We start from the raw sequence: 18,825 nt of genomic DNA, 5'->3' as shown, positions 1-18,825 counted from the left end.
CTTTAGCCCCAAGAGCTATATCTTCTTGAAATCAGACAACGTTTTGGCCTCAACTACTTTCTGTGGGAGTGAATTCCACACATTCACCACCCTCTGGGTGAAGAAATTTCTCCTCACCTCAGCTCTAAAAGATTTATCCCTAATCCTCAAACTATGGCCCCTAGTTCTAGACTCCCCCAGCATCGGGGACATTCTTTCTGAATCTAACCTGTCTAATGCTGTTACAATTTTATAAGTTTCTATAAGATCCCCTCTCACTCTTCTAAATTCCAGTGAATACAATCCTAACTGACTTAGTCTCTCCTCATTAGACAGACCTGCTATTCCAGGAATCAGCCTGGTAAACCTTCGCTGTGCTCTATAGCAAGGATCCCTCCTCAGATAAGGACACCAAAACTACACACAATACTCCAGGTATGGCCTCACCAATACCCTATACAATTGCAACAAAACATCTCTATCCCTATATCAAATCCTCTCGCTATGAAGGCCAACATACCATTTGCCTTCTTTACTGCCTGATGTACCTGCACACTTACTTTCAGCAACTGACAAACGAGGACTCCAAGGTCTCGCTGAATATCCACCTCTCTCAATATACACCCATTCAAGTAATAATCTGTCTTCCTATTATTGCTACCAAAGTGGGTAACCTCACATTTATCCACATTATACCATGCAGATGCCCACACGCTCCGCCTGTCCAAATCAGCCTGTCCAAAGCGCCTCCGCATCCTCCTCACAGCTCACCCTCCCACCCAACTTTGTATCATCTGCAGATTTGGAGATAATACATCCAGTTCCCTCTTCCAAGTTATTAATATATAATATGAACTGGCGACCTGACCTTTTCTATTCATGGTGGCAAAGTGTTGGGCCACAGGCCAGGAGAGGACCGTCATAGCTGCCAACGCTCCGATGTGCAGGTATGGAGCAGTGACCTAGAAAAATATTAAAGCAAAGACACAGATTAAATGCAATGGTAAATAATATCCACAAACACTTCGCAGTATCTCATAAACCAGCAATCCCCCCTCGATCCCCTTCACTGCCTCAGACAAAGGTCTTTCTGTGCTGACGACATTGGCTCCGTGCCATTGCTGGCATCTCTCCAAACACTGGCAGGCGTCAGTGGAGAGCCAGCACTCTCCCAACAGTAACCCGAGGTGGGATCCAGAACCCTGTTCCCATACAGGAACTGTCCTTCTTCAGGTGTGCCCAGGTGTGGGTTCGTTGTCACCTACGGATCAGAGGCTTGGGGTCACAGCACCACTTCAGAGATCTGAGCCCCAATATCGGGGCTGACATTCCAGGCAGTGCTGAGGAAGTGCTGCTCCGGCTGTCTTTACGAGACACTAAACTGTCCTCTCGGGGTGACATTAAATTTGTCACAGCCGCTACTTCACGGAAGAAAGGGAGAGTTAGGGCGGCATGGTGGCACGTACATATCGACAGCAAGCACCTACTATCATCACACCTTTAAAATTCTCTTTAGAATCATACAATCCCTACACTGCAGAAAGAGGCCATTCGGCCCATTGGGCCTGCACCGGCCACAATCCCACCCAGGCCCTATCCCCGTAATTAAGTATTTACTCTGCTAATCTCCCCAAATACCTAGCGGCAATTTAGCATGGCCAATCCACCTAACCCACACGTCTTTGAATTGTGGGAGGAAATCGGAGACACCCAGAGGAAACCCGCGCAGACACGGGGAGAATGTGCAAACTCCACACAGTCAGTGACCCAAGGCTGGAATTGAATCTGTGTCCCTGGTGTTGTGAGTAGGCAGTGCTAGTCCCCTGACGCTAAGGGGCAATTTAGCATGGCCAATCCACCTAACCTGCACATCTTTGGACTGTAGGAGGAAACCGGAGCACCCGGAGGAAACCCACGCGGACACGGGGAGAACATATAAACTCCACACAGTCAGTGACCCAAGCTAGGAATTGAACATGGGTCCCTGGCGCTGTGAGGCAGCAGTGCTAACCACTATGTTACCGTACTACCCGAGTAACAGAGGAACGGTGGAGAATAAGAATTAGAATCAAATAATCCATGAGAGATCAGTGAATAGAGAAAAAAGAGAAAAGTAAACATAAAATGTTAATTTTAACATTTTTACCAACAATTTGCAGCAATGAGATCGATAAGATCAAATTACTCCAATTCTGGGCCTGAAAGATTGGGTGAGGTTGCATTAACAATTAACATGCTTCTATTAAATTCATTATGAGGGATTGCGGGAATAGGGCCTGGGTGGGATTGTGGTCGGGGCAGACTCAATGGGCCGAATGGCCTCCTTCCGCACTGTGGGTTTCTATGATTCTAGCTGACTTACCTTTCTTCCTTGTGCTCTAATAGTGAGTGAAATGTGCAAATCGTAATTGCAAGTGAATGAAAATACCAGGGAGGATGAGATGCCACAGGTTCGGGCAATTAGCAACTCATAGCGTATCTCTACATCCCCAATTCTTCATTTATTTGTTCATGCGGCGTGGTCAGCATTTATTGCCCATCCTTAATTATCCCTTGAGAAGGTGGTGGTGAGCCACCTTCTTGAACCACTGAAGTTCATGTGGTGTAAGTACATCCACAGTGCTGGATTTTGATCCAGTGACAGTGAAGGAACGGCGATATATTTCCAAGTGTGGCTTGAAGGGGAACTCCAGGTATTCCCGTGAATCTGTTGTCTTTGTTCTTCTAGGTGATAGAGATGATGGGTTTGGGAGGTGCTGTCAAAGGATCCTTGGCGAGTTGCTGCAGTGTATCTTGTAGATGGTGCAGACAGCTGCCACTGTGCCGGTGGTGGAAGGAAATGAATGTTTACGGTGGTGGATGGGGTGCCAATCAAATGGGATTGTTTGTCCTGGATGGTGTCAAGCTTCTTGAGTGCTGTTGGAGCTGCAGCCATCCAGGCAAGGGGAGAATATTCCATCACATTCCTAGCTTGTGCCGTGTAGATGGTGGACAGGCTTTGGGGAGTCAGGAGGTGAGTTACTCGCCACAAAGTTCCCAGCCTCTGACCTGCTCTGGTAGCCACAGTATTTATATGTCTGGATCCAGTTTGGTTTCTGGTTGAGGTTAACCCCCAGGATGTTGGAGATGGGGGACTAAGAGCATTAATAACTGCGTACATCGTGAACTCAATGTGAATTTACAAACCCATGGAGTGGAATTTGCTGGGTCATTCACAAATGGAAGGAAAGCTTGGGTCAGAGGTGGGTAGGGAGTTGAAAGGACCCGGCTTGAATTTGGCCAACTACCTGAAATGAGAGGCAAAAGGTGTTCCACTCCTCACGCCACTGATGGTACAGGAAACCGATAGCGACCGCAGAGACAACGAGCACCACAACGATCCCAATCTGAGAGACAGAGAGCGAGAGTCAATGCCTGAGGAGTCCCACTCATCTGAACAAAATTCAACCTTTCAGAGCATCATCGAATCTTACACCACAGAAAGCCCATTCGGCCCATCATGCATCTGCTAGCCCTTTAAGAGGTATCCAATTTAGTCCCACGCTCCAGCTTTTTCCTCATAACCCTGAAAATGAGTCGTTCTTCGAACGTCCAACTGTCTTCCGAAAGTTCCTATGGAATCCGATAGATCCGACAGGATGTAGATAGGCTGGAAAGGATGTAGATAGGCTGGAAAATTGGGCGGGGATCCTGGATTCAGGATTCAATCCTGGACCGGGGAGCGGCGCGGGCTTGGAGGGCCGAAGGGCCTGTTCCTGTGCTGTATTGTTCTTTGAATAGTCAACTCTTTGAATCCACCTTTTCAGGTATAGCACTGAGTTCCAGATCTCACCAGCCCTCTGTGTGAAAATATCTCTCCTCATTTCCCACTAGCTGTTCTCCAATTACTTTCAAATGTAACCTCTCCTTAATGGTCCACTTGCCAGAAGAACTATTTTTTCCCTACTTTCTCTGCCAAAACCCCTCACCATTTTGAATGCCTCTGTTGGGTTACCCTGATTTCATAATCACCAGCCTTTAAATTCCCTTTGTCTTTTCATCCATGACACCTTTGTCAATCTCTCCCTAGCCTCCACCTCTAATGTCCTTTAGGGAAGGAAATCTGCCATCCTTACCCGGTCTGGCCTACATGTGACTCCAGAGCCACAGTAATGTGGTTGACTCTCAACTGCCCTCGGGCAACGAGGGATGGGCAATAAATGCTGGCCAGCCAGCGACGCCCATGTCCCAGGAATGAATTTTAAAAACTATCGCTGACCCTCTGTCCAGCCCCAAAGGCCACCCCTCACCACGACAGCATCAATCTCATCTTATTTTCTATTGTCTTCAGCTCTGATGAAGGGTCATCCAGACTTGAAACATTGGCTCTATTCTCTCCCCACAGATGTTGTCAGTCCCTGCTGCGATTTTCAGCATTTTCTGTTTTTGTTTCTACAATGCAGAAGGAGGCCATTTGGCCCATCGAGGCTGCACTCACAACAATCCACCAGATCCTGTCCTATCCCTGTAACCCTACATATGTACCCTTCTAATCCCCCTGACATTAAGGGACAATTTATCATGGCCAATTCATTTTCAGACTGTGGGAGAAAACCGGAGCATCCGGAGGAAACCCACGCAGACATGAGGAGAACGTGCAGACTCCACACAGGCAGTGACTCGAGGCCGGGAATTGAACCCGGGTCCCTGGCGCTGTGAGGCAGCAGTGCTAACCACTGTGCTGCCGTGCCGCCCCAGCATCTGTAGTATTTTGCTTTTATCCTGGTTAATTGCAAGTTGTGATCAGTGTCATGGTGGAGAATGTAAGTTACGATTTTCCATCTTTCTCCCTCCATTCACCACAACCCATCCCCAGACCGACATCTCTCCATCCCCACCCCGCCTCTCCCCCACCCCCCCCCCCCCCCCACCTCCCCCGCCCCATATACCCTATAGACTGCAAGCGGCTGAAGGTCATGGAGGTGCCACATTACCTTGTGAGCCCAGTACAGGTGAAGGCGCTGGCCTTCATTGAGCAGACAAATCGCCAGCACCTGCAAAGCACAAAGTGCAAATGTCACACCCTCCGATCAAAATGAAATTCACTCAACTGCCCGCCAGAAGAACCTTTGTTCACATCGCACCTTTCACAATCTCAGGACATCCCAAAGCATTTAGCTTTTGCAAGGAGGCACCACTACTGCAATGTAGGAACCTCGGCAGCCAATCCGTGCACAGCAAGATCCCACCAGCAGCTAACCTGGATTTTAGTGATGTTGTCATACAACCATAGAATCCCTACAGTGCAGAAGAGGCCATTCGGCCCATTGGCCGGATATTACCCACCACGGACAATGGTAAAGTCCCTTGACCCCGGGCAAGATTTTACAGTTTTGGGACGAGCAAGTATATAAAATCCACCCTCCCACCATCACATCGGGTCTGCACTGACTCCCTGACAGAGTACCTTACCCAGACCCTCTCCCCCGTCCTATCCTCATAACCCCACACATTTACCAATGCTAATCCATCTAACCTCTGCATCTTGGGGTAATAAAGGGCAATTTAGCATGGCCAATCCACCTAACCCACACATCTTTGGACTGTGGGAGGAAACTGGAGCACCTGGAGGGAACCCATGCAGACACGGGGAGAATGTACAAACTCCACATAGACAGTGACCCGAGGCCGGAATTGAACCCGGGTCCTTGGCGCTGTGAGGCTGCAGTGCTAACCGCTGTGCCACCGTGCTGCCCCCTTGTCAAGGGATATTATTGGCTGGAGCATTGCAGAGCCTTTCTCTGCATCTCTTTGAAATGGTTTGAGGAGGTGGGAGTAGTGAGGGGGGTGGGGTGGGGGGAGGGGTTCACCCCTTCTCAAGGACAATCAGGGATTGGCAATAAATGCTGACCTTCCCAGTGACACCCGTGTCCCATCAACGAATAAATGGTGAAAAAATGTTTAATTGGCAACCTTACAAGTTTGAACCAGATCCCCAAGTTTCCGTACAATCCAGTTAGGGTCACAATCATAGAGTCTTACAGCACAGAAAGTGGCCCTTCGGCCCATCATGTCTGCGCCAGCCATCAAACACCTATCTATTAGGGGAGGCGATGGCCTAGTGGTATTATCGTCAGACCATTAATTCAGAAACTCAGCTAATGTTCTGGCGACCCGGGTTCAAATCTCGCCACGGCAGATGGTGGAATTTGAATTCAATAAAAAATATCTGGAATTAAGAATCTACTGATGGCCATGAAACCATTGTCGATTGTCGGAAAAACCCATCTGGTTCACTAATGCCCTTTAGGGAAGGAAATCTGCCATCCTTACCCGGTCTGGCCTACATGTGAGTCCAGAGCCACAGCAATGTGGTTGACTCACAACTGCCCTCGGGCAACTAGGGATGGGCAATAAATGCTGGCCAGCCAGCGACGCCCATGTCCCACGAATGAATATAAAAAATAAATTCTGATCCCGTTTTCCAGCACTTGGTCCGTAGCATTGTTCGCTGCGGCATTCCAACTGCTCACCTCGGGATCAGTAACTTTTTGCTTAAAGTAAACAAAGTTTGAAATGAAAGGTCCGCACTAAGAAAGTAATGTCACAAGCTCCCATTGTTTTAAACAAACCAAAATAGTTTTTGTTGCACAAAGTCAGAGAAAAAAAACAATTCATAATATTTATCTTACACTCTAACCGTCAGTATTAACATGGGGTAATTATGAATTAACAGGCAGACACAGCACACTGCACAATAAATGGCAAATGCAACCAGGAAAGATCCCATGGATTTCTCCCCAACCCACCTAGACATCAGTGTCCACTAATAGTTACACAATCTCGTCAAAACTCTGTCTCCCTCATAAGGTCTACGAGTTAGGCTGTGTTGCACAGTTCACTTACCAGTAAGATTGCAATGTAAGTGAAAAACGCCACTGTCACACCGAGGACCACTACGGACCAAGGAATCCACTTGCCACTATAAAAATTCCTAGGGAAGGAAAGGAAACAAAATAAGTCATTCATCCAGAGTTTTACTCCTGCAATATTAGTGTTCTTATTTTTGATCAACAAGCGAGTTGAGAGTTATTGGGGGGCAGACAGGAAAGTGGAGTCGGAGCCACAATCAGATTAGCCACCATCTTATTGAATGGTGGAGCTGGATTGAGGGGCCGAATGGCCTCCTCCTGCTCCAAACTCCCGTACTGCTGTAAAACATTTTGATCATTAAATCACAAAACACAAAAGAAGGCCATTTATCCTGTCAAGCCTCTGCTAGCTCGTTGGAACAGCTATTTGGGCGGCATGGTGGCACCATGGTTAGCACTGCTGACTCACAGGGGGATCAGCAAGGTAAATGTATGGGGTTTTGGGGATAGGGCCTGGGTGGGATTGTGGTCGGGGCAGACACCATGGGCCGAATGGCCTCCTTCTGCATTGTAGGGATTCTATGATTCTATTCAATTAATGCCTTTTCCCTAGTTCCAAGTTGCCTCGAATTATTTTCCTTTTTTAAAAAATCTGTGTCAAATGCACTATTGGAAGCTCCTATTGATTCTGCTTCCAGACATAACATTAAAACAAATTCCCTGCATCTCCCCCTTGCTTCTTTCACCATTTACTGTAAGTCTGTGCCCTCCCGTTACTGGCTCTCCAGCCCGTAGAATGTTTCTCCCTTTGTAACTTTGAAGGTCTGTATCAAACCTCCCACGAACGTCACTCCAATATTCAAAAAGGGAGCCAGAGATAAAACAGGGAATTATAGACCAGTAAGCTTAACACCAGTAGTGGGGAACATTCTCGAATCCATTATCAAGCACTTTATAGCAGAGCATTTAGAAGCAGTGGCCGGATCAGACAGAGTCAGCATGGATTTATGAAGGGGAAATCATTCTTGACAAATCTGTTGGAATTCTTTGAAGATGTAACGAGTAGAGTTGACAAGGGGGAACCAGTCGATGTGGTATATTTGGACTTTCAGAAAGCGTTTGATAAAGTCCCGCACAAGAGATTATCTGGCAAAATTAAAGCGCATGGGATTGGGGGAAATGTATTGAGATGGATAGAAAACTGGTTGGCAGAGAGGAAACAAAGAGTAGGAATTCATGGATGCTTTTCAAACTGGCAGGCAGTAACTAGTGGGGTGCCACAAGGATCGGTGCTGGGACCCAGCTATTCACAATATATAGTAATGATTTGGATGAGGGAACAAAATGTAACATCTCAAAGTTTGCAGATGATACCAAGTTGGGTGGGAGGGTGAACTGTGACGAAGATGCAGAGATCCTTCAGAATGATCTGGACAGGTTGGGTGAGTGGGCAAATCAGTGGCTGATGCAGCATAATTTGGATAAATGTGAGGTTATTCACTTTGGAAGCAAAAACAAGAAGGCAGATTACTACTTGAATGGCTGTAAATTGGGAGAGGGGAGTGTGCAGCAGGACCTGGGTGTCCTTGTACACCAGTCACTGAAGGTAAGCATGCAGGTACAGCAGGCGGTAAAGAAGGCAAATGGTATGTTGGCCTTCATTGCGAGAGGTTTCGAGTACAGGAGCAGGGATGTGTTGTTGCAATTATACAGGGCCTTGGTGAGGCCACACCTCAAGTATTGTGTGCAGTTTTGGTCTCCTTTTCTGAGGAAGGATGTTCTTGCTCTCGAGGGAGCGCAGCGAAGGTTTACCAGGCTGATTCCGGGGATGGCGGGACTGATGTATGAGGAGAGATTGACTAGGTTAGGATTGTTTTCGCTGGAGTTCAGACGAATGAGGGGGGATCTCAAAGAGACTTATAAAATTCTAACAGGACTAGACAGGGTAGATGCAGGGACGATATTCCCGATGGTGGGGGAGTCCAGAACCAAGGATCACAGTCTGAGGATTCGGGGTAGACCATTTTGGACAGAGATGAGGAGACATTTCTTCACCCAAAGAGTGATGAGCCTATGGAATTCATTACCACAGGAAGTAGTTGATGCCAAAACATTGACTGTATTCAAGACGCAGCTCGATATAGCATTTTGGGCGAATGGGATCAAAGGTGATGGGGAAAAAGCAGGGTTAGGCTATTGAGTTGGACGATCAGCCATGATCTTAATGAATGGCAGAGCAGGCTCGAAGGGCCGAATGGCCTCCTCCTGCTGCTATGTTTTTTTATTTTAAAGGCTATTTATTAGTGTCAAAAGGAGGCTTACATTAACACTTCAATTAAGTTACTGTGAAAATCCCCTAGTCGCCACACTCCGGCACCTGTTCGGGTACACTGAGGGAGAATTTAGCATGGCTAATGCACCTAACCAGCACATCTTTCGCACTGTGGGGGGAAACCGGAGCACCCGGAGGAAACTCACACAGACATGGGGAGAATGTGCAAACTCCACACAGTCACCCGAGGCCAGAATTGAACCTGGGTCCCTGGCGCTGTGGGGCAGCAGTGCTAACCACTGTGCCACTGTGCCGTCCATAGGTTTCTCTGTACTAAGGTGAACAATCCCAATGTCTGCAGGCTCGCCTTATAACTGAAGTCCCTCAGCCCTGGCATCAAATCTGACAAATCTCCTCTGCACCCGAACTTCAAGGCCTTGATGTCCTTCCTAATGTATGGTGCCTGGAACAGCACACTGTATTCCAGCTGTGGACTAGTCAATGATTCATAAAGTTTTCCCACAGGTTTCTCCACTTTGCACCCTGTCTCTTCCTTTGTAAGATCGAGCATTTCGAACCGGCTTCTTCTGCCGTTCTCAACGCTTCAAGTTTCTGGGTGTCCAGATCACCAACAACCTGTCTTGGTCCCCCCCATGCCGACACTATAGTTAAGAAAGCCCACCAACGCCTCTACTTCCTCAGAAAACTAAGGAAATTTGGCATGTCAGCTACGACTCTCACCAACCTTTACAGATGCATCATAGAAAGCATTCTTTCTGGAAGTATCACAGCTTGGTATGGCTCCTGCTCTGCCCAAGGCCGCAAGAAACTAAAAAAGGTCGTGAATGTAGCCCAATCCATCATGCAAACCAGCCTCCCATCCATTGACTCTGTCTACACTTCCTGCTGCCTCGGAAAAGCAGCCAGCATAATTAAGGACCCCACGCACCCCGGACATTCTCTCTTCCACCTTCTTCTGTCAGGAGAAAGATACAAAGGTCTGAGGTCACAAACCAACCGACTCAAGAACAGCTTCTACCCTGCTGCCATCAGACTTTTGAATGGACTTACCTTGCATTAAGTTGATCTTTCTCTACACCCAAGCTATAACTGTAACACTACATTCTGCACTCTCCCATTTCCTTCTCTATGAACGATATGTTTTGTCTGTATAGCGCGCAAGCAACAATACTTTTCAATGTATACCAATACATGTGACAATAATAAATCAAATCAAAATCAAATCAAATCAAATTTCACTTCCGTGAAATTGTTTCAAAATGCTGGCATTAGGAGAATGCCTTTCAGTGATGTGTGTTCCTGTGCTCACCAGCCCAATATCTTCCATCCATTAAACTGAAGGACACAGAGGTGGAATCTCCCAGTGGCTGTGCTATAACATTGGAAATGCAAATGGAGATGCTGCCTTCGACCTGAGGCTCGTCGGTTTCAGGATGGGATTTCCTGCCCTTCCACCAGCGGGATCTTCCAGTCCCGCCAGTGATGGGACCTCCCCCCACCACGGGTTCCCTGGCCTGAACCTGGGACGTTCAGGTCTGCATTAGCACAGTAATAACCTGAAGAGTGCCTTTACCCACAAGAATTTGGGCGGCACGGTGGTACAGTTGTTAGCACTGCCGCCTTACAGCGCCAATGACCCGGGTTCTATTCCGGCCTCGCGGAGTCTGCACCTTTTCCCTGTGTCTGGGTGGGCTTCCTCTGGGTGCTCCGGTCTCCTCTCACAATCCAAAGATGTGTGGGTTAGGTGGCTAAATTGACCTTAGTGTCGGGGGATTAGCATGGTAAATACATGGGGTTACGGGACTAGGGCCTGGGTGGGATTGTGGTCGGTGCAGACTCGTTGGGCTGAATGGCCTCCTTCTGCATTGTAGGGATTCCATGAATGGCTGTGTATTTGTTCCGTAATCTATTAATAAATCTAGCATGTGTGTGTACTTCCTGTGAACCTTTTACATTATAAATTCCGATAGCAGTTTATAATGGTACAAGGGATGTGAATTTGGGAATGCCAGATTTGCAGATGACACTAAAATAGGTGGGAAAGTGAGTTGTGATTACAAATGGGTATAGAAAGGTTAGGTGAGCGGGCCAAAATGTGGCAGATGGAGTTTAACGTGGATAAGTGTGAGGTTATCCATTTTGGTCGGAAAATTAGAAAGGCAACTATTTATCTAAATGGAGAGAGGCTTCAGAGTGCTTTGGTGCAGAGGGATCTGGGTGTCCTTGTGCATGAATCGCAAAAAATGAGTATGTCGGTATAGCAGGTAACAAGGAAGGCGAATGGAATTTTGGCATTTATTGCTAAAGGAATAGAATATAAAAGTAAGGAAGTGTTGCTGCAACTATACAAGGTATTGGTGAGGCCGCACCTGGAGTATTGTGCACAGTTTTGGTCCCCTTGTTTGAGGAATGATGTAGTGACATTGGAGGCAGCTCAGAGGAGGTTCAGTAGGTTGATTCCAGAGTTGAGGGGTTTGTCTTATGAAGAGATACCGAGCGGTTTAGACCTATACTCTCTGGAGTTTAGAATAATGAGAGGAGATCTAATTAAGGTATATCGATGCTAAAAGGGATTGAGAGGGTAGGCATCGAGAGAATGTTGCCTCTTGTGGGGCAATCTAGAATGAGGGGTCATAGTTTTAGGATAAGGGGTAATCTGTGGAATTCACTACCCCAGAGTGCGGTGGATGGCGGCGGGACATTGAGTAAATCTAAGGAGGAGATAGACAGATTTTTAATCAGTAACGGGGTTGAAGGGTTATGGAGAACGGGCAGGAAAGTGGAGTTGAGGCCGAGATGAGATCAGCCGTGACCGTATTGAATGGCAGAGCAGGCTCGAGGGGCTGAATGGCCTCCTCCTGCCCCTAGTTCTGATTAAGTGGGGAGGATGAAAAAAGTTAGGGTTGTTCTCCTCACAACAGCGAACGTGGAGGCTTCGTTTAATGGAGGTGTTCAAAATCATGGAAGGTATTGAATAGGAATAGGGATATCAAATAGTAAATAAGGAGAAACCAGTTCTGGTGGCAGAGGATCAGTAACCAGAGGGCGAAGATTTAAGATAATTGGCAAAAGAAGCAAAGGGTAGCAGAGTTGTAAATCTAGTGAAAACCTGACTTACTGCTGGTGAACATAGGATGGAAACATTGAAAGACGCTGGTTTCAGCTTAGAATCATAGAATCCTACAGTGCAGAAGGAGGCCATTCAGCCCATTGAGTCTGCACCAATCACAATTCCACCCAGGCCCTATCCCTAAAACCCCATGCATTTACCCTAGCCAGTGCTCCTGGCACTAGGGGTTTAAGCATTGGCCAATCAACCTAACCCGCACATCCTTGCAACTGTGGGAGGAATCTGGAGCACCTGGAGGAAACCCACGCAGACACGGGGAGAATGTGCAGACTCCGCTTAGACAGTGACCCAAGCTGGGAATCAAACCCAGGTCCCTGGCGCTGTGAGGGAGCAGTGCTAACCACTGTGCCTCTGTGTGATTAAAGTACCCACTTTTATTTTGAGCATTGTTAACTTAGAGAGACCTTAGGTACATGTGACTGAAGATCTCCACAAGCAATCCTGGTTTAACACATTGGGATGGGCAGTGATTTGTTTGTTTATGACTTCCGAAAATGGAAGCATTTCCTGCCAATGTCCACAGCCAGATGTGGTTCCCCTGCTGGAATGCTTGCCCACCCCTGGCTGAGGTTGTGTGCCCAAGTCTCTGGGGTGAGATTCGAACCCACACCCTTCTGGCTCAGAGGCAAGGGCGGGAGCCGCTGGAATACAACTGACCCTGCTAACCTGGATGGGCAAGTTGAGAGCTCAGCCTGACATCAAGGATGTCAGGTCCACCTCAAAGTGCCTCCCCCCGCACCCCCACGCCACCCCCTCCCCCACCCCAGGAGCAACCGCTGATCTTTGCCACCCACCAAGTCCAGTCGGCAACACCAGGGAAGAACCATCCCAGCCGAGGGCATCGCTGTTTCCATACCGTTCCCGCGTCACAAAGTGCTCAACAAGACCACGGACTCACCAATCAAAATCGTTGTAGTCATTCTTTGCTTCACCCCAAAAGTAGAGGAGCACGAAAGCCAGGCCAAAGGTCGCCACCAGCATTCCGAAGCAGAACAATTCAAACTGCGGGAAGAGGGATTAGCAACGGAAGGAAATTTTAGAATCGTACAATGCAGAATGAGGCCATTTGGCCCATCATGTCTATGTCGACCCTTTGAAAGAGCTATCCAACTCGTCCAACCATTCATTCCCCATAACCCTGCAAATCATTCCTGTTCAAGTATTGATCCGCTTTGGAAGTTACAATTGAATCTGCTTCCGGCGCCCTTTCAGGCAAAATGTTCCGGATCACAACAACTCGCAGCATTAAAAACAATTCTCATCTCCCGCTCCTTGTCAATTGTCTTAACTCTTGTGGCCTTTGGTTATGGGACCGTCCTGCCAGCTCAAACGCCTCCTCCTGATCGGGCCCTGCAAAAACATTTCCTCGTTTAGAACATCTCCATTAAACTTCCTCTCTGCTCTCTGCCAATCCGCAAGGTTGGCAATCTTTGCTGCTCTGAGTTGGGATGTGGAGATGCCGGCGTTGGACTGGTGTGGGCACAGCAAGAAGTCTCACAACACCAGGTTAAAGTCCAACAGGTCTATTTGGAATCACGAGCTTTCGCAGCGCTGCCCCTTCATCAGGTGAGTGGAGGGTGGGTTCACAAACACGGCATATATAGACAGAGAGACAATTGCAAGATAACAGTTGGATTGCGAGTTTTTACAGGTAATCAAGTCTTTACAGGTACAGACAGTGCGAGTGGAGAGAGGGATAATCACAGGTTAAAGAGGTGAATTGTCTCAAGCCAGGACAGTTAGTAGGATTTTGCAAGCCCAGGCCAAATGGTGGGGGTTACACGGTAGTGTGACATGAACCCAAGATCCCGGTTGAAGCTGTCCTCATGTGTGCGGAGCTTGGCTATCGGTTTCTGCTGGGCGATTCTGGGTTGTCGTGTGTCTTGAAGGCCGCCTTGGAGAACGCTTACCCGAAGATCGGAGGCTGAACACTTCAGCAGTCAGGGGTTTAAGACAATTCACACCTCTTTAACCTGTGATTATCCCTCTCTCCACTCGCACTGTCTATACCTGTAAAGACTTGGTTACCTGTAAAGACTTGCATTCCAACCATTATCTTGCAATTGAGTCTCTGTCTATATATACCTTGTTTGTGAACCCACCTCTCCACTCACCTGATGAAGGTGCAGTGCTCTGAGAGCTTGTGATACTAAATAAACCTGTTGGACTTTATCCTGATGTTGTGAGATTTCCTACTGCTCTGAGTTAGGTAAGATCAGACTGGGCTAAGCAAAACCCATTTCATAGGCAAACTTGTCCTACTAAATACCCTCATCCTCTGAGCTGAGAATATAACTGCACTTTGGGACCCCTGTATATTTTAACATTATTAACCCCTCCCACCCCCAGCAGATAGTGCCTATCTTTAGTGCCACTGAGTATAGGAATTCTATCAAAAACCTGTTTCGATAATGCTTTTCACTAATTTAAATTTATCTCCTTCACCCTTAATGGCCTGTCTAGAAATCTCTTTGTGCCACACCCTTTTTCTAAGCATAGAACAGCCATTTGCATTTATATAGCACCTTTAACACAGTAACAGGCATTTCCCAGGTGCGATTACCATAGATCGTAGCATACAAGACGATCCAGTATCTAAGTCAACCCCCCCTTTTCAGTCACAAACTGTTACACTCACATTATTAAATCACCCTCAGTTTTACTTGCTGTAATTATTGGAGCACAAGGGATTGGGCTGGAGATACAGACAGCGTCACAAAAATGTGCGGGAGATAAAGGCACGTCCATTGTTTGCGTTGGATATTCATGACAGTTCAAAATGGTAACCACCCATAGTCTTAGAGGTTTGGATGGAGAGAAATTTGCTGAGTGAATTCAGGAGGAATTTCTCATTCAGTGTGTGAATAGCCCGACTTGACAGGGGGCAAAAGTTGACCTCCTCTTGGGAAATAAGGCAGGGCAGGTGACAGAAGTGTTAGTGAGAGATCACTTTGGGACCAGTGACCATAATTCCATTGGTTTTAAGACAGCTATGGAGAATGATAGGTCTGGCCCAAAAGTTAAAATTCTAAATTGAGGCAAGGTCAATTTTGATGGTATCAGGCAGGAACTTTCAACAGTTAATGGGGGGAGTCTGTGGAAAGGCAAAGGGACGTCTGGTAAGTGGGAGACTTTGAAAAGTGTGTTAACCAGGGTTCAGGGTAAGCACATTCCTCTTAGAGTGAAGGGCAAGGCTGGTAGAAGTAGGGAACCCTTAATGACTCGGGATATTGAGGCCCTGGTCAAGAAGAAGAAGGAGGCACATGACATGCATAGGCAGCTGGGATCAAGTAGATCCCTTGAAGAGTATAGAGGGTGTAGGAGTAGAGTTAAGAGAGAAATCAGAAGGGCAAAAAGGGGACACGAGATTGTTTTGGCAGATAAGGCAAAGGAGAATCCACAGGGATTCTACAAATACATAAAGGGCAAAAGAGTAACAAGGGAGAGAGTAGTGTATCTTAAGGGTCTACAAGGTCATCTATGTACGGATCCACAAGAGATGGGTGAGATCTTAAATGAATATTTCTCATCAGTATTTACTGTTGAGAAGGGCATGGATGTTAGGGAACTTGGGGAAATAAATAGTGATGTCTTGAGGAGTGTACATATTACAGAAAAGAGGATGCTGGAAGTCTTAAAGCACATCAAGGTAGATAAATCCCTGGTACCTGATGAAGTGTATCACAGGACACTCTGGGAGGCTAGGGACGAAATTGCGAGTCCCCTAGCAGAGATATTGGAATCATCAATAGTCACAGGGTAAGGTGCCTGAAGTTTGGACGGTCACACTCCGGCTCCTGTTCGGGTACACTGGCGGAGAATTAAGCATGGCCAATTCACCTGACCAGCAGACGTTTGAATGGACCTACCTCGCATTAAGTTGATCTTTCTCTACACCCTAGCTTTGACTGTAACACTGACATTCTGCACTCTCTCCTTTCCTTCTCTATGAATGGTATGCTTTGTCTGTATAACGTGCAAGAAACAATACTTTTCGCTGTATGTTAATACATGTGACAATAATAAATCAAACCATCCAGCCTGCTTGGACAACAGTTCCACCCAGGCGCTATTCCCGGAACCTCACATGCTAATCTCCCTGGCACTAAGAGCCAATTTAGTACGGCCAATCCACCTAACCCACAGGCTTTTCGGACTGTGGCAGGAAACCTGAGCACCCGAAGGAAACCCACGCAGACACGGGGAGAATGTGCAGACTCCACACAGACAGTGACCCGAGGTTGGAATCGAACCCGGGGCCCTGGTGCTGTGAGGCAGCAGTGCTAACCACTGTGCCACCATGCCATCCGAAACCAGCTGGGCTTGCCATATGGATTATCTGTTGCAAACGATGTGATTGTTTACCCTGTTGCGAGGGAGCCCAGCAGCATTTCAGCTTCCAACTGCCTCCAGTGATTCAATACTCTGATTAATTATAATGAAAACAGAGCCAGGTAAACAATTCCATCTGGAATAAGGCCAAAGATATGGGAACGCCACCACCTGCAAATTCCCCTCCAAACCACTCACCATCCTGACTTGGAAATATGTTGCCGTTCCTTCACTGTCACTGGGTAAAAATCCTGGAATGCCCTCCCTATCAACGCAGTGGTTAGCACTGCTGCCTCACAGCGCCAGGGACCCGGGTTCGATTCCCGGCTTGGGTCACTGTCTGTGCGGAGTCTACACATTCTCCCCATGTCTGCGTGGGTTTCCTCTGGGTGCTCTGGTTTCCTCCCACAGTCCAAAGATGTGTGGGTTAGGTAGATTGGCCATGCTAAATTGCCCCTTAGTGTCAGGGAGATTAGCAGGGTAAATATGTGGGGCTACAGTGATGGGACCTGGGTGCATACTCAATGGATTTGATTTATTATTGTCACATGTGGGCAGCACGGTGGCACATGGGTGGCACAGTGGTTAGCGCTGCTGTCTCACAGCGCCAGGGACCTGGGTTCAATTCCGGCCTCGGGTCACTGTTGTTTGCACATTCTTCCCATGTCTGCGTGGGTTTCCTCCGGGTGCTCCAGTTTCCTCCTGGGTTAGATGATTGGCCATGGTAAGTTGCCCCATAGTGTCAGGGGGACTAGCAGGGTAAATACATGGGGTTATGGGGATAAGGCCTGCGTAGAATTGTGGTCGGTGCAGACTCAATTGGCCGAATGGCCTCCTTCTGCACTGTAGGGAATCTATGATTCCACGATTAGTATAGAGTGAAAAGTATTATTTCGTGCATGCTATACAGACAAAGCATACCGTTCATAGAGAAGGAAAGGAGAGGGTGCAGAACGTAGTGTTACAGTCATAGCTAGCGTGTAAAGTTAAAACATTGTTACAGAGTTTAAGAGAGTTAGAGTTAAGTTTTAAAAGCACAGAATGAGAGTAAAAGATAGAATTAGAGGGTATACTGGGTACAGCTCACAAGAAGCCACCTCGCTCCGGCGCCATCTTAGGTCATCTGGGCCGAATGGCCTCCTTCTGCACTGTATGGATTCTATGATTCTATGATTCTGTGCACCTCCACCACCTGGACTGCAGCGGTTCAGGAAGGCCGCTCACCACCACCTTCTCAGGGTCAAATTGGGGACGACCATCCATGAATATGTAAAATATTAACAGCACGAGAGCAGGAAAAGACATCACTGAATATATCGTAGCTTCAAATGAGCCAACGCCAGGAAGGACGGCGCTGAACAACATTGGAGGAGGAGGGAGTGGCTGATCAGGTCAAAGGCCATGCCGAGGTTGAAAGCGGTAGTGCGTTATGATAGTATAACCAGGCCGCAATCAATAAAAAACACCTTTCACCTCATTACAAGAGAAATGCTGCAGAATATTATTCAGGTGCAACATTAGACAGACTGTTTACTCAGCTGCAAATAAATTATTTTACCAACGTTAGCTAATGATCATCCAGGCCGAGTCCTGCCTTCAGAAACAGGATCAAAGGGGTAATAAATTTACAATGGGCAAAAGGTACTAAGTTTACAACTGCAGGAAGTCTCATCCACGGGGTGCAGAGCCGGTGCTGTTTGCAAAGCCAATCACACACTGAGGGCAGCGTTGCACAGTGAGGATAGTGGAAATTACACCAGACATGTAACCCAGAAACCTCAACTAATGCTTGGGAGACATAAATTCAAATCCCACAAAGGGTCATGAATGAAGCCCGGTCCATTACGCAAACCAGCCTCCCATCCATTGACACTGTCTACACTTCCCGCTATCTCAGAAAAGCAGCCAGCATAATCAAGGACCCCACGCATCCTGGACATACTCTCATCCACCTTCTTCCACCGTACTTCAGTAAGGCCTTTGACAAGGTCCCTCATGGCAGACTGGTGCAGAAGGTGAAGTCGCACGGGATCAGAGGTGAGCTGGCAAGATGGATACAGAACTGGCTGGGTCATAGAAGACAGAGGGTAGCAGTGGAAGGGTGTGCTTCTGAATGGAGGGCTGCGACTGGTGGCATTCCTCAGGGCTGGGATCTTTGCTGTTTGTAATATATCTAAATGATTTGGAAGAAAATGTAACTGGATTGATTAGTAAGTTTGCAGACGACACAAAGGTTGGTG

At 47.4% G+C, this 18,825-nt stretch overlaps 1 protein-coding gene across 1 annotated transcript in view; it reads right to left on the bottom strand.

Moving 5' to 3' along the window:
- LOC144499903 (glycerophosphodiester phosphodiesterase domain-containing protein 5-like) overlaps positions 1–18,825 on the bottom strand; it is a 106,512-nt gene that overhangs the window by 34,654 nt on the left and 53,033 nt on the right. The window contains exons 3-7 of the mRNA XM_078222571.1: positions 13,152–13,255; positions 6,865–6,952; positions 4,953–5,012; positions 3,267–3,365; positions 848–941 (exon numbers count right to left, since the gene is read on the bottom strand). Coding sequence (XP_078078697.1) covers positions 848–941; positions 3,267–3,365; positions 4,953–5,012; positions 6,865–6,952; positions 13,152–13,255 — 445 coding nt within the window. The remainder of the gene's footprint in view (positions 1–847; positions 942–3,266; positions 3,366–4,952; positions 5,013–6,864; positions 6,953–13,151; positions 13,256–18,825) is intronic.

The sequence above is a fragment of the Mustelus asterias genome, chromosome 10 (genome assembly GCF_964213995.1).
Source record: "Mustelus asterias chromosome 10, sMusAst1.hap1.1, whole genome shotgun sequence".
NCBI classification, from domain to species: Eukaryota; Metazoa; Chordata; class Chondrichthyes; order Carcharhiniformes; family Triakidae; genus Mustelus; species Mustelus asterias.
Note: the sequence above shows the minus strand (reverse complement) of the source record. Positions and strands in the feature narration are given on the sequence as shown.